The sequence below is a fragment of the Thermobia domestica genome, chromosome 10 (genome assembly GCF_964235325.1).
Source record: "Thermobia domestica chromosome 10, izTheDome1.hap1.1, whole genome shotgun sequence".
Lineage (NCBI taxonomy): Eukaryota > Metazoa > Arthropoda > Insecta > Zygentoma > Lepismatidae > Thermobia > Thermobia domestica.
This window is the reverse complement of record NC_137463.1, coordinates 268,401,060-268,414,876: the sequence shown is the minus strand read 5'-3', so window position 1 is coordinate 268,414,876 and position 13,817 is coordinate 268,401,060. Positions and strand designations below refer to the sequence as shown.

General features: G+C 33.2%; 1 protein-coding gene across 1 annotated transcript in view; it reads right to left on the bottom strand.

Annotated features, from left to right (window-relative positions):
* Nucleotides 1–13,817, bottom strand: part of LOC145663209 (glutamyl aminopeptidase-like) — a 99,283-nt gene that overhangs the window by 31,698 nt on the left and 53,768 nt on the right. The window contains exons 16-19 of the mRNA XM_081729563.1: nt 12,960–13,218; nt 8,719–8,889; nt 6,314–6,411; nt 1,114–1,248 (exon numbers count right to left, since the gene is read on the bottom strand). Coding sequence (XP_081585689.1) covers nt 1,114–1,248; nt 6,314–6,411; nt 8,719–8,889; nt 12,960–13,218 — 663 coding nt within the window. The remainder of the gene's footprint in view (nt 1–1,113; nt 1,249–6,313; nt 6,412–8,718; nt 8,890–12,959; nt 13,219–13,817) is intronic.

The following is a 13,817-nucleotide window of genomic DNA, read 5'->3' as shown; positions in this document are numbered from 1 at the left end:
GAGAGCAAAGTAAAATAAACAGTTAACAAAAAATTGGCTACTTACCAATGGATCCTCCCTTGAAAAATTTAAAGATTTTGACGTTTCGGAACTCTCAGCTGGTTCCTTCCTCAGTGGCAAGGTAAAAAGGATTAAAACGGAAAGAAGATAAAAGGGGTAAAACCAGGAATACATGTGAGTGGTATGTATTCTTGGTTTTACTCATTTTATCTTCTTTCCGTTTTAATCCTTTTCACCTTGCCACTGAGGAAGGAACCAGCTGAGAGTTCCGAAACGTCAAAATCTTTAAATTTTTCAAGGGAGGATCCATTGGTAAGTAGCCAATTTTTTGTTAATTTTGAATATCCCCCCATGCGCCCATGTAATTATAATAAACATATAATAAACAGCGTTGTACTTGAATGAAGATTATTTCTGTTGGAGCGACAAGTCTTCATGTAAAAGGATACCATCCAAAGTTTGTATTGTCTTTCGTTTCATAAGATTACATAAAGGATTTCATGGCTTTGAGATTACAAGATGGCGTGAACGCACGGAATAGAACTTGAACGTACGACTCGGACTATTCACTAAGAAACAAATATATCCCCCATGAAAGATAGTATAATTCAATGCAATTACTCACATATGTAGAATATAAAATTATGTAATTTTGCGTTTTGAAGTAACATTAAAGATGTTACTGGAATCCATGATGAGGACTTATTGAAAAGGTTCGAGTATTGGATTTTGTGGAAAGATCAGGAAATAGGATCTTGCAGTAGATAGAAGTGTATAAAAATATTCTTCAAAATGATTATAAAGTTTAATAATAATGCTTCATGAGTACTTATTTTAGGCCTATCTTTCAAAAGACAGCTGCACAATACTTGTATATATCCTTTAAATACAAAGCATATCGATTAATATATCTTCTCTACTATTTGATGATCTATGCCTTTTATCATCTACTAAACAACTGCTTTAAAGAAACAGATAGTATCGTAGAATATTAAATATATAGTTAATAAACTCAAAATTTCTTAAAATAATGTTAGAAACGATAGACAACAGTAGACAAAGTCATTAAAAATTCAGTTTCTGTAGAGACTTTTCTAATAGTCCTTTACTCACTTTGCTATATGAAATTGTATCGAAGAGTTCTGAGATCTCGTCTGGGTGAGAAACTGGTTGGAGAATAGGATGAGATGTAAGCGATGCATCAAGTTCCAGGACATTGTGCAAATCCGAAGTTAGAAATTGATCCATCTGAAATCAAAAGCAAAATTATTAATATTGTATATATTAATGAAATTTTAGAAGTCAGTTAACGACAAGCACATCAAATTTATTAAAAGATTATCTTGTATATTGAAGTAATTTGAAGTAATTACTTTCTGGAGAGATGAAGAGAAAATATTAAAATTTACAAGTTAAGAATAAGCTGATAGTATTTCAAGCTTTTTCTTAAACACATAATTATGTTCCACATTTTATTCATGTTTACTTCATTTTAAAATGATTTTTATTATGAACAAATATCTAGAACATTCATTTTATTTTGTAATGATCTTAAAGAAATGCATTTTGTTTCATTTCTGCGTTTTTTTTTTTTTTTTTTCATTTTACGTTACAATGGACTCTTCATTCACGTTTGAACCTCATCTATGGGAACTGCTGTAATAACGTACTCTCATATACTTTCCTTATACGTCACGATAATGCTCCAGTCAATGAGAGTACAATGTACAGACGAAATGAGTAAAAGTTCGTATGATATGAGGTTTCGGAGACTTCGTTTTACGCCTGGGTTTTAGACCCGTCGGCGGACTTCGTATGAGAAGCAGGAAGAATGACGCAGCAGTGTTCAAGATGGATACGATGAAGTGAGACCTGAGTAACTTTTGAACTCAAATATTTACGAACATTTTTTCTTTTTCTTTTTTTTAGCGTTTGTGTATGTAGAATCTTATACAGGGTCTTTCAAAACAACACCGACAACGTTTGGGAGGTGATTCCTGACACCAAGATAAGACGAAAAGTATAGACCAACCTGGTAGACGAAAAGTATAAACAATATCCATGTTTCAGAATCCTGCGGTACTTCCGCAACAATTTTTATAGAGGTAGTTGGTCAGTACTTCAAATTATATGCCCGTAGCCAAACTGCCTCCATAAAAATTGTTGCGTGAGTACCTTAGGATTCTGAAATATATTTTTGGATGGCGCACATATTAGTTCCTAAGTGAAGTCTTGACCCGTCTATGGTAGGTCTCACAATTTTGGAGCTATGGACTTTTAAAGTTGATTATTTCATGTTTTCGGCAGCCTATAACTCCGAAAGGAAGCATTTGTACACCCAAATTGGTCTATACTTTTTGTCTTATCTTGGTGTCAGGAGTAACACCCTCTATATAAAAGTATACAATACATTGAATTGAATCATATATGTAATTTCTTTTCAATATTTTCCTCGGGATCATCATGTGCATAGTTCGCTTGGTATAAGTTTGTTTATACTATGTTCCCTATAAGAGAATCGAATTGCTGAAGTATATTGCTTTGAATATAACTCCTAATATTGTGGTTGTATATGGTAAAATTGGTTTATGGTGAATATAACTTCTAATATTGTGGTTTATTGTGGTTGTTTATGGTGAAGTTGAAATAAAACTTCGTTTTGTTTTAATCACATCACAATTTGCATTGCTAACAGCGGTTGTGTGTCGACAGGTTTATATGCGTTCTGGTTATTATTGCAAAGCTGTCAATGCGCGGGCACTGGACGGATTCCAAGTTCGATTCCCGATCTTGGTTATTATGTTAGTATCCTTTGCCATCCGCAGTAATCATAATAATGTTTATGCCTGTAATGTTTTAAATTAACAACTCAATTATTCCGACTTCTACTTGTAGCAAAGTTCAATCTTTCTGTAAAAGTAAATATTTGTTTGGATCTGCCTGTAGTAGAGACTCACCTTAATCACAAATAAATATACGAATATCATTGTGTCGGATCTGAACTACAGAATATAATGAGATTATAAGTATAGAGAGTAAAACTATAAAGTACAAAAATACCAAAAATAGCTGTGGAAAGAAGTTCAATTAAATTTGATATTATTGCATGCTTAGATCATTTACATGATACTAACTAACTCCATGGCCTATAGAACTCGGAGGTTGAATGCCGCGTTCACAAAAGCTCTCCATTGACTTCTGTTCTTAGCCAACAAGATCCAGTTTATACTTCGTATTCATATTTCTGCAAGATTCATCTTAATATTTTCCTCCCATCTCCACCTAGGTCTTTCTAATGGTCGTTTTCCGGTTGGATTTCCAGTTGAAACTTTGAAAGCATTTCTACTTTCTTCCATTCTGGCTACATGACCTGCTCACCTGGGCCTCCTAGATTTGATGACCCTAACAATGTTGGGTAAACCGTATAGATTATGTAAACCGTATAAACCGTATAAGTTATGTAGTTCCTCGCTATGAAGATTCTGCCATTCACCATTTCCGTTCCTCTTGGGTCCGAATATTCGTCTTAGGATCTTGTCCTCAAACATTTTCAGTCTGCGTTCTTCCCTCAGAGTAAGCGACCATGATTCCCAACCATACAGCACAACAGGCATGATTATCGTTTTATATATTTTAAGCTTCAAATTCCGCAACAGAATTCGCGACGACAAGAGATTTTGAATCGAATAATAACACGAATTTCCTGCTTTTAGTTGACATTTAATTTCTTCGTGAATATGATTTTCGTCTGTTAATATTGATCCTAGATATTTAAAAGTATTCACTTTGTCGAAAGTATTATTTTATATTTTAACACATCCATAATTTGCAGTATTACGAATTTCATGTGTTTAGTTTTCTCTGCATTTACTTCTAAACCCATGTTCCTGCAAGCGTTTAACACAATGCTTACATGATAATGGATTTGTAAAATTTCATATATAATTATATGTCACTGTAGCTACAATTACACAACTCAACAATATCATGAAAATAATTTTCCAGGAAAGTTTGAGCAGTTTCTTAAGTTTAAGAATATTTTCCTCATATTTCCCACAGTAGGTAACATGTTATATGTTACTTACAGTTGTAAGTTGAAATGCGTGTCTGTTTTCATGATAATTTTTATTTAACATTGTTTGTTTTAAGAAAAGCAGCAAATCTATTACCTGAAATATTTCATGTCTGCTAATATAACAGATCCAAAAGTAATGATAACGAATATGTAATACAACGGCTATGATTCAAAATTATATCTATTTTTCTACATAGTCTACTAACAAGTCGATATATTTAGTCCATATTTTCTCTAAACCCTGAATATTCTTAGAAAAAGATCTTTGTCTTGACTCTCCCAAAATGTTTCCACAACGGCCATCAATTTCGCTATCAAGTTCAAATTTCTTCCCCCCTCAGCTTTCCCTTGAGCTTGGAAAAGAGGTAAAAGTCATGGGACTAGGTTTGGAGAATATGGCGGGTGTGCGAGCAGTTCGAATCTTGTTTCCCGGATGATACTTAATGACAACTCTCAATTCGTTTTTTCCCATTTTTGTGTTATTACCTCGAATGTTCGTATTCAAATGAATATATATATATAGGGTGTCCGAGAAGTCCTTCCCTGATTACAGAAATTGATAACTCAGGCTAGAAATAAGATATAAATATGAAACTGGTGTTGAATTGTTTACAAACTATAAAAGTTTTGGTCACATCAGTACACTTCCACATGAGCACCCTTGGTAGCACGTAGCACATCTAGGCGATATTCAATTTCCAACCACACATTAGCCAACATCACTGGAGGGATCGATGCAACGACTGTGGTTATTCGTTGCTGCAGGGTTTCAAGATCTGGTACACGTGTTCGGTAGACCTAACACAGACAAAAACTTTTATAGTTTGTAAACAATTCAACACCAGTTTCATATTTCTATCTTATTTCTAGCCTGAGTTATCAATTTCTGTAATCAGGGAAGGACTTCTCGGACACCCTGTATATTTTACAAGGAACTATTGAGGGTATAGAGAAGCAAAATTATTTTATTTAACTTTTATACATATTCCGATAGTCATTACTTTTGAATCATTCGTCATATAGCCCACTAGACGAGTGAAGTTACATCAATACCTAAAGGGAAAACCTTACGTAATGTTCCAATTCTTGTGAGCCGCCACTTCAATTAAATAAATCTCCTAAATTTTTGATTAAATATAAAATAATGGGAATCAGAAACTCCAACTGGAAAGTTTTCAATATAAAAACAGAAAGAAGAAAAAAGAAGGAATGAAAGAAACCTGTATTATGTATTATTATTGTAGTACTGTTACCAGTATTTTGTTTGTTAATGGCAGACATACTCATGAATGAGAAACACAAGCAATAGAATGATGTAGTGGATAAAAACCAGGTTATCTACAATTAAAACATTTTAGTACGTAGATTCAAATTATCTACAGTTAAAACATTTTAGTACATAGATTCAAGTTATCTACAGTTAAAAGATTTTAGTACGTCGATTCAGGATATCTGCAGTTAAAACATTTTAGTACGTAGATTCAGGATATCTGCAGTTAAAACACTTTAGTACGTAGATTCAGGATATCTACAGTTAAAACATTTTAGTACGTAGATTCAAGTTATCCACAGTTAAAACATTTTAGTAGGTAGATTCAGGTTATCTAGTTAAAACATTTTAGTACGTAGATTCAGGTTATCTATAGTTAAAATATTTTAGTACTTGGATTCAACTTATCTTCAATTAAAATATTTTAGTACGTAGATTCAGGTTATCTACAGTTAAAACATTTTAGTACGTAGATTAAGGTTATCTATAGTTAAAATATTTTAGTACGTGAATTCAACTTATCTTCAATTAAAATATTTTAGTACGTAGATTCAGATTATCTCAGTTAAAATATTTTAGTACATAGATTCAAGTTATCTACAGTTAAAACATTTTAGTACGTAGATTCAAGTTATCTACAATTAAAACATTGTAGTACGTAGATTCTATTTTTCAATTGAAAGTATTTTATTGTTAGAAAGTATTTCAATATAAGACCAAAATGTATGGAAAATGTTTTCTATAATCACGGATCAGTTCTGTTTACTTTATAAACTTCGAATTAATATAATTTATCATTACATCACAAAATCCTTTCGTAAGGATGTAAACAGTTTTACCATGTTCCAAAATGTATGGGAAATGTTTCCTATAGTCACAGATCAGTTGTGTTTACTTTATGAACTTCGAATTAATATAATTTATCATTACATCACAAAATCTTTTCGTCAGGATGTAAAAAGTCTTACCATGTTCCAATCGGGGTGTGCGCTGTTAACTCCTTTGTATTCTATGTAACTGGCAAATCCTTCATTAAGCCACAAATCCTGCCACCATGATAATGTCACTGTTTCAATAGAAATAAAATACAATATAATATCAATATCAGTTGTTATACATAAATCACGGATACCATACCATAAATAAATGCTGTAACTTGTGCATTATTTATGAACAGGTATCGCTGAACTAATCATAATTGTATTTAGTAAATTGCTCACTATAGTGACTTCAAGAGCGTATTGAATATTTATTTAAATTTTTCATACTTATCGTCATGTTCCCTGAAGAAGTGCAACGTCTACAATATTTAAAAATACTACTTAGTTTTCCTTCTTCTGACAGGAAGGATTGCGTCGTTTCTTATATGTTCCTATTTCTTACATACATGATGGTGCAAAATCCCGTTTACAACGCTTGGGAGAAGAATCTACACATGAAAACAAACAAACAAAAAAGCGTGGGACGTTAAACTTAAAGATTTCATTTCATTTTCATTTTCGGAAAATCAATAAATATCTATAGAAAATAACGAATTTCATAATAATGTTTCCCATTGTCCTGATTTAAACTACTTGCTGAGCAAAACAATAAAGTGTCTGATGAAGCTAAGTGGATAGTTGGCGAAATTGTTACACGTTAATATTTTTTACAATAAACGTATTGTTTTGCTTAGCGAGTAGTTGAAATCAGATTTAAGTCTGTTAAAACAAAGCTTCTACAATGGAAAATATTACAGGGAATAAAAAAATTAAGAGAATAATTATTAACGTGTAACAGTTTCATCAACTATCTAGATAGTGTCTGATGAAGCTAAGTGGATAGTTGGCGAAATTGTTACACGTTAATATTTTTTACAATAAACGTATTGTTTTGCTTAGCGAGTAGTTGAAATCAGATTTAAGTCTGTTAAAACAAAGCTTCTACAATGGAAAATATTACAGGGAATAAAAAAATTAAGAGAATAATTATTAACGTGTAACAGTTTCGTCAACTATCTAGATAGTGTCTGATGAAGCTAAGTGGATAGTTGGCGAAATTGTTACACGTTAATATTTTTTACAATAAACGTATTGTTTTGCTTAGCGAGTAGTTGAAATCAGATTTAAGTCTGTTAAAACAAAGCTTCTACAATGGAAAATATTACAGGGAATAAAAAAATTAAGAGAATAATTATTAACGTGTAACAGTTTCGTCAACTATCTAGATAGTGTCTGATGAAGCTAAGTGGATAGTTGGCGAAATTGTTACACGTTAATATTTTTTACAATAAACGTATTGTTTTGCTTAGCGAGTAGTTGAAATCAGATTTAAGTCTGTTAAAACAAAGCTTCTACAATGGAAAATATTACAGGGAATAAAAAAATTAAGAGAATAATTATTAACGTGTAACAGTTTCGTCAACTATCTAGATAGAGTCTGATGAAGCTAAGTGGATAGTTGGCGAAATTGTTACACGTTAATATTTTTTACCATAAACGTATTGTTTTGCTCAGCAAATAGTTTAAATCAAATTTGCGAATTTCATTATTTCTTTTTTATATATTTTTATTTATTTATATATTTATTACTCTAATAAATTATGAGAAAATGCTAATTCTTTCCACCGGTTTCAAATACCATAAAACGTTAATTGCCAGTTGTATTAAGTTATTCAATTATCATTATATATATATACTGGCGGATCCAAGGGGGGGATATAGGGGCTATAGCCCCCCTTCCTTGACGCTCAGGTATACACTGGATAAAATGGGCTTCAATCCTGCTTTACACTGGATAAAACGACAAAATATGGTTTAGCCCCTCCCTTGATCATATCCTGGATCCGCCCCTGTGTATATATATATATACACCATATATATAAGAATTGAACAATATGCAGTTTCTTTCTTGTTACGCCATTGTATTATAAAAGAAAAAACGTTTCCTCATCATGATGTTAATGCTACTCCATACATTATCGTTTGGAGCGTATTTTCAATATTTCAAACAAAAATAGATAAAATTTTATAATTAATACTTCGTAGTAAAAAGTTTACAATCTAAAATTAGATATTTCCAAGAAGCTTTCTCATCATTGAACAGTTCGTATATAAGTTATGAATTTTCGTGTCGTATTTCCAAAAAGTCACGTTCTATATGCTTCTTTTCAGTAACATATTCTTCAACTGCCTGTTCTCCAACTTAGAGAAAAAGTAGATTAGTGCGAAATCAAGGTTAAAATGTACTAAAATTTATATAACTAGAAATAAATGAAACTATTCAATGGTTATTTTCTATAGTAACTTCGCTCGTTACCAAAAGGAATGTAAACTTCTCCTGAATTCTTTACTCATCTTTTCTAGTAAATAAAAATAAAAATATATGTACTCACTCAAGTTTCCGAACCACATATGAGCCAATTCGTGTCCGATAACAGCAGCTACACTCTGTTGATTAGCAGAAGAACTTGTTTCTGGATCGTATATAAGATTCGATTCCCGGTAAGTGATAAGTCCCCAGTTTTCCATTGCTCCGGCTCTAAAGTCAGGTACAGCAATCATATCTAAAGAAAAAAATATCAATGTGTTAAGATATAACCGCAGTAGCAAGTTCTATTTTTATAGATTATAACAAATGAGATGTGCTGTCTTGTTCGAAAAGTCATGGCCACCTACTTCTTCTTACAACCGTAAGTACAAAAATTCAATATTTTCTCATAAATTAAAGATCTTAAACAGCTAAAGAAGACACATTTCTTTGATGTGTATCCGTTAATAACTATATAAGAAAAGTATTCTTTTTCTTTAATTAGTGTATGGCATAAATTGAATTCTGTATGTTGCGGTCGCTATATTTAGATGCAAAGCTTAACTAATCTATTGGAACTTCACTGATTACGTTTTGATGGTTAATACGAAAAAAAATCTAATAGCCCCCTCACGGGAAAATTAAAATATTGCTAATTTTACAGTAATTATGTGATATCTACAAATAGATAAAAGATAATCGAAAAGTGGAAAAAGAGCTCGCTAGACGATATTATTTTACATGAGATACCATTATCACGACTCACTTATCTGCTTTCGATTTACAACCATTTAGAAAATTGGCATTTATTTTCCCGTTTATAAATGGCTGCAAACGAAAGTCTACTAATGACTCGTGATAACGGTATCTCATGTAAAATAATCTTGTCGAGCGCGCTCTTGTTTCAAAATCCTAAGCGCGACTTCTAAGCTCAGATATCCTAACGTTTCTATTTGTTCTCGTTTTGTCTGAGCTATTTAGGCTGAGAAGTGGAGGCTGCACAATACTACTATGGAAGGTACCTAATCACGAAGTTACATATTTTTAAATCGGTGAATTTTAAATGCATTCTTTCTAGTGTTCGAAGTGGAAAAAAACCAGAGGCGGTATGTTTTATTACGATTTTGACTCGACATACCGGTTATCTAAATGTTGAAATACAGTGAGTTTAGTTGTTACTTAAAAGATAGCATTTCTATTTACATAATGACTGAAAACCATTGGAGAGCTTCTCTATTGTTATGGGGGGACATGGAGAGACTTTGATCCCCGCCAACAACTTTCTGGAAAAACAAAATTAAAAAAGTGCCCCCTTATGTTATATTATAGAGAATTATACACAAAAATGATCAAAAACCGAGTTTTCGTATTAACAATTTGCTGCGAAAAATTTTTCGCATCCCCCACTTGACTGAGGAATATTCCAAACCCCCGGAAGAGCGCCCCTACAGCAGACAATTCCTAAATCCGACCATGTTCTTAACCGACGTTTATATGCATTAAGGCAAGAAGACACACACACACACACACATAAGAAATTAACAATTCAATATGGCACATCAAAATATAAACTAGATGAAGTTCTTTCAAGACATCTTATTTTGAAAACAAAAGGTAGGAAAAAGATAACAAAAATGTCGGTGTTGTCAACTTAGAAATTATTTCTGCATAAGAAATAAAATATTTTTACGTCATATTTAATATATTCGTCAATTACTGTGTATAAAAATGGATTTAATATAGATATTTAACATCTACTCTCCAGTGACGTTGTATCTTAATTACTGAAAAACCAGAGGCGGTATGCCTTCGTCACTAAAATACCAGAGGTGGTATGGCATAATTAAGATACACCTCACGTCTCACTTCTACCACTGATTATTTCGATATAATGTCTATTTATACTGCATCATGATTAACAATCTTCAGCATTAACTAACTCAAACTGATATTAAAACATATTAGTGACATTGATACCTACAACAGGGGAAATGAAAATGAACTTGCTATTCTAAAATATGCCATTACAGCCTACCAAACGAGAGCCAAATATAAGAATAGTCTTCCATAATATCCTTCGAACCAATAGAAGAAGCATAAGTTCTAAATAAACTTTCAATAGCAACTAACGAACTACGCATTACAACATTTATTTTGCTCTGTGAGTGCATTTCATGAGTTGGAGGGTGCACAGACCATGAAGCAAGATCAGCTGCCAAAATATAGACAGTTTTCCACCAAACTATCTCTTATCGAAGACATCCGGATTACTGAACTCGCCACGGATCCGACTTCACGAACGTACAGAAATAAAAACATTTTTAAATACATAAGATATTCATTAAATAAATGTTAAACTTGAGGTTTATTTACGTATAAAATAATGTTGGAAGCATGTAAAGGCAAATATTAAAACCAATAATTTGTTTTTGTTTATTTTAATTATTTTGCTTTTCACTTTGCAATAGTAAGCTTTTGAAAAATCTGGGAAGTTAAAATGGCGCTGGATCCGACTTTTCTCTGTTAATGTTGTTTTCAATAACATTATTCCTTACTACTACTACTACTACTACTACTACTACTACTACTACTACTACTACTACTACCACTACCACCACTACTACTACTACTACTACTACTACTACTACCATCTCCCGTCTGATAAAATATCAGCGAAAGTACTTATTTTGATTAATTTATTTATATTTATTCTTCTTATAATGACTCTATCTGATTAGGTTTAACACTATCCATCACAACTCTGAAACTCAATTGATGATTAAAGAACTTTCTGACCAGAGTAGTAAATTATTTATTATACCCAAAATGATGTGTAAAAGTTTCAACAACTTGACTTTGTCTTCCTCAGAAATTCAATCTGAGGAAGACAACGTTAAGTTGTTGAAACTGTTACACACTATTTTTATCTTTAAAAAATAGTCTGGTAAGAAAGTACTAGGGTAAATCAATAAGTAAATGCAATATTTTTCTATTTTTTTTTTCAGGTTGGTTCTACGGCATTGTGTGTTCACCAGACACTAGATGTTACCGTTGGCTTCGTCTGTGGTAGGTTGCAGCGTTATCACACCAGTCCACTTTGCGCTGTTGTGAAACAAATATGCCGCGCCACTCTCTGTGTACACCATTTTTTGTAGTCTGAAGATGTAACCCCAGAGCGGAAATTCATAGAAGACGGAGACAATGTGTTGCCACAGTGAAGTGTTTACCAGTGAATTGAATAGATCAAAAGTGGTCAAACGAGCGTGAAGGATGAGGATTGAGCAGGGTGACAAGAACTGATGACATTATTGAACGAATTCGTTCCTTGTTTCTGAATAATAGACGAGTGACTGTTGATGAAGTGGAAACCCATTTGCAGATTAGTCATGGTTTTGCATATGACATCATGCATAACAGGCTCAACTTTCACAAAATCTATGCGAGACGGCTTCCGAAAAAACTCGATGAAGAGCACAAGCGAAACCGGGTGAGAACCTGTCAGCACCTACTGGACCGTTATACGAAAGAAAGTGAAGCGTTTCTCAGGCGAATCATTACTGGAGACGAAAGGTGGATTCATCACTTTCAACAAGAAAGCCAACACGAGAGCATGAAATGGAAGCACCCCAGATTTTCCGTCAAGAAGAAATTCAAGAGCCATCCTTCTGCAAAGAAAGTGATGCTCACATTGTTTTGGGACTGACAAGGGCCAATCCTGGAACATTACCTGAAAAAAGGGTCAAATAAGCAGTAGAAGAAACAGTGATATGCTGGTAACCAAGTTGAAAACTGCAATTCATAATAAACGCAGAGGTCGATTGTCGGAAGTCGTTCTTGTAATGCATGGTAATGTGCGTCCACATACAGTCGCCCACACTGCTCACACTCTTCAGACGCTGCATTTCGATATTACTATTACGCTGCATTTCGATATTACGTATTTCGCTGCATTTCGTTGGAGCATCCTGCATAGAGTCCCGATTTCATTCCATCGGATTATCATCTGTTTGGTACTCTTAAAGATGCTCTCAGAGGCCGTCAATTCAGCTTCGATCAACAGGTGAAGGAAGCAGTGCATTTGTGGCTTGCTGCGCAACCAAAAACCTTTTTTGCAGAGAGTATCGGAAAACTTTTGCAACGGTGGACTAGGTGCATTTAAAAGTAGGGAGAATATGTTGAAAAATGGTGTAAGTAAAAACATTATACTCTTGTGGTAATAGATTAAAAAATGATTGCAGATACTTATTGACTTATCTTCGTATTTGAATCACTGGTTAAATTTTTAAATTTAGCAGAAGGGAAGAATATAATTTTTCAATGACTCACCTAGTTTTGGCAATGGATAGGGAATTCCAAAATAATCAATGTAGTAATTGACAATATTGACTCCAGTTTCAAGTGCGTACTGCATATGTTCCACATGCTGCTTCGATGAGAAAACTTTAAACGGTAAATTATTGCTGAACTGTGAGCTTTTGCTCTCGAAATCACAAACAATAAAACAAGCGAGGTATGTTGGCATCTGGACACTCGTTGAAAACTGAACTTCCGATAGTCCTTCGGCTGGATTATTTTCCTTTTCATCCTAAAACAGAAAACAAATATTTTCAGAAATATCCTATACAAGAAAATATTATTCATGGTTTTAGTCACAGCCATAAATAAAAGTTGAGCATTGACCTTTCCTTCAGAAGCTTTGTACTTTTAACCAAGTAGAATTGCAGCAAACAAAATTGTACAAACTTTCTCCTTTCCTTTTGAAGCCATATATATAAACAGTGACGTAACTACAATAGAGCGAGTAGAGCACTTGCTCCAGAGCACAAGGGCGAAAAAAAAAATAAATAAATAAATAAAAGAATACGGAAAACTGTTCCTTATGCAAAGCACGTTTGAAAACAATTTAAAAGGTACGCTATGACTATTAGCAGTTCATTGGCAACAGCCGATACCGGCAACAGCCGGATCCAGGAATTTTGGAGAAGAGGTACAGGTCTGAAAAATAAACTTGAGACATTTTTCGATATTTGGTTCTCTAACTAAAAATGTGAACTGCAGCACTTCATAATACGTATCTATCTCCGCCCTTCTGGAGGCGGCATTGAAAAAAGCCATGTTGTTCAATCATCTATAACGAACCATATACATAAAAAACAAGAATCGGGCAAAGTATGTATTGTATTA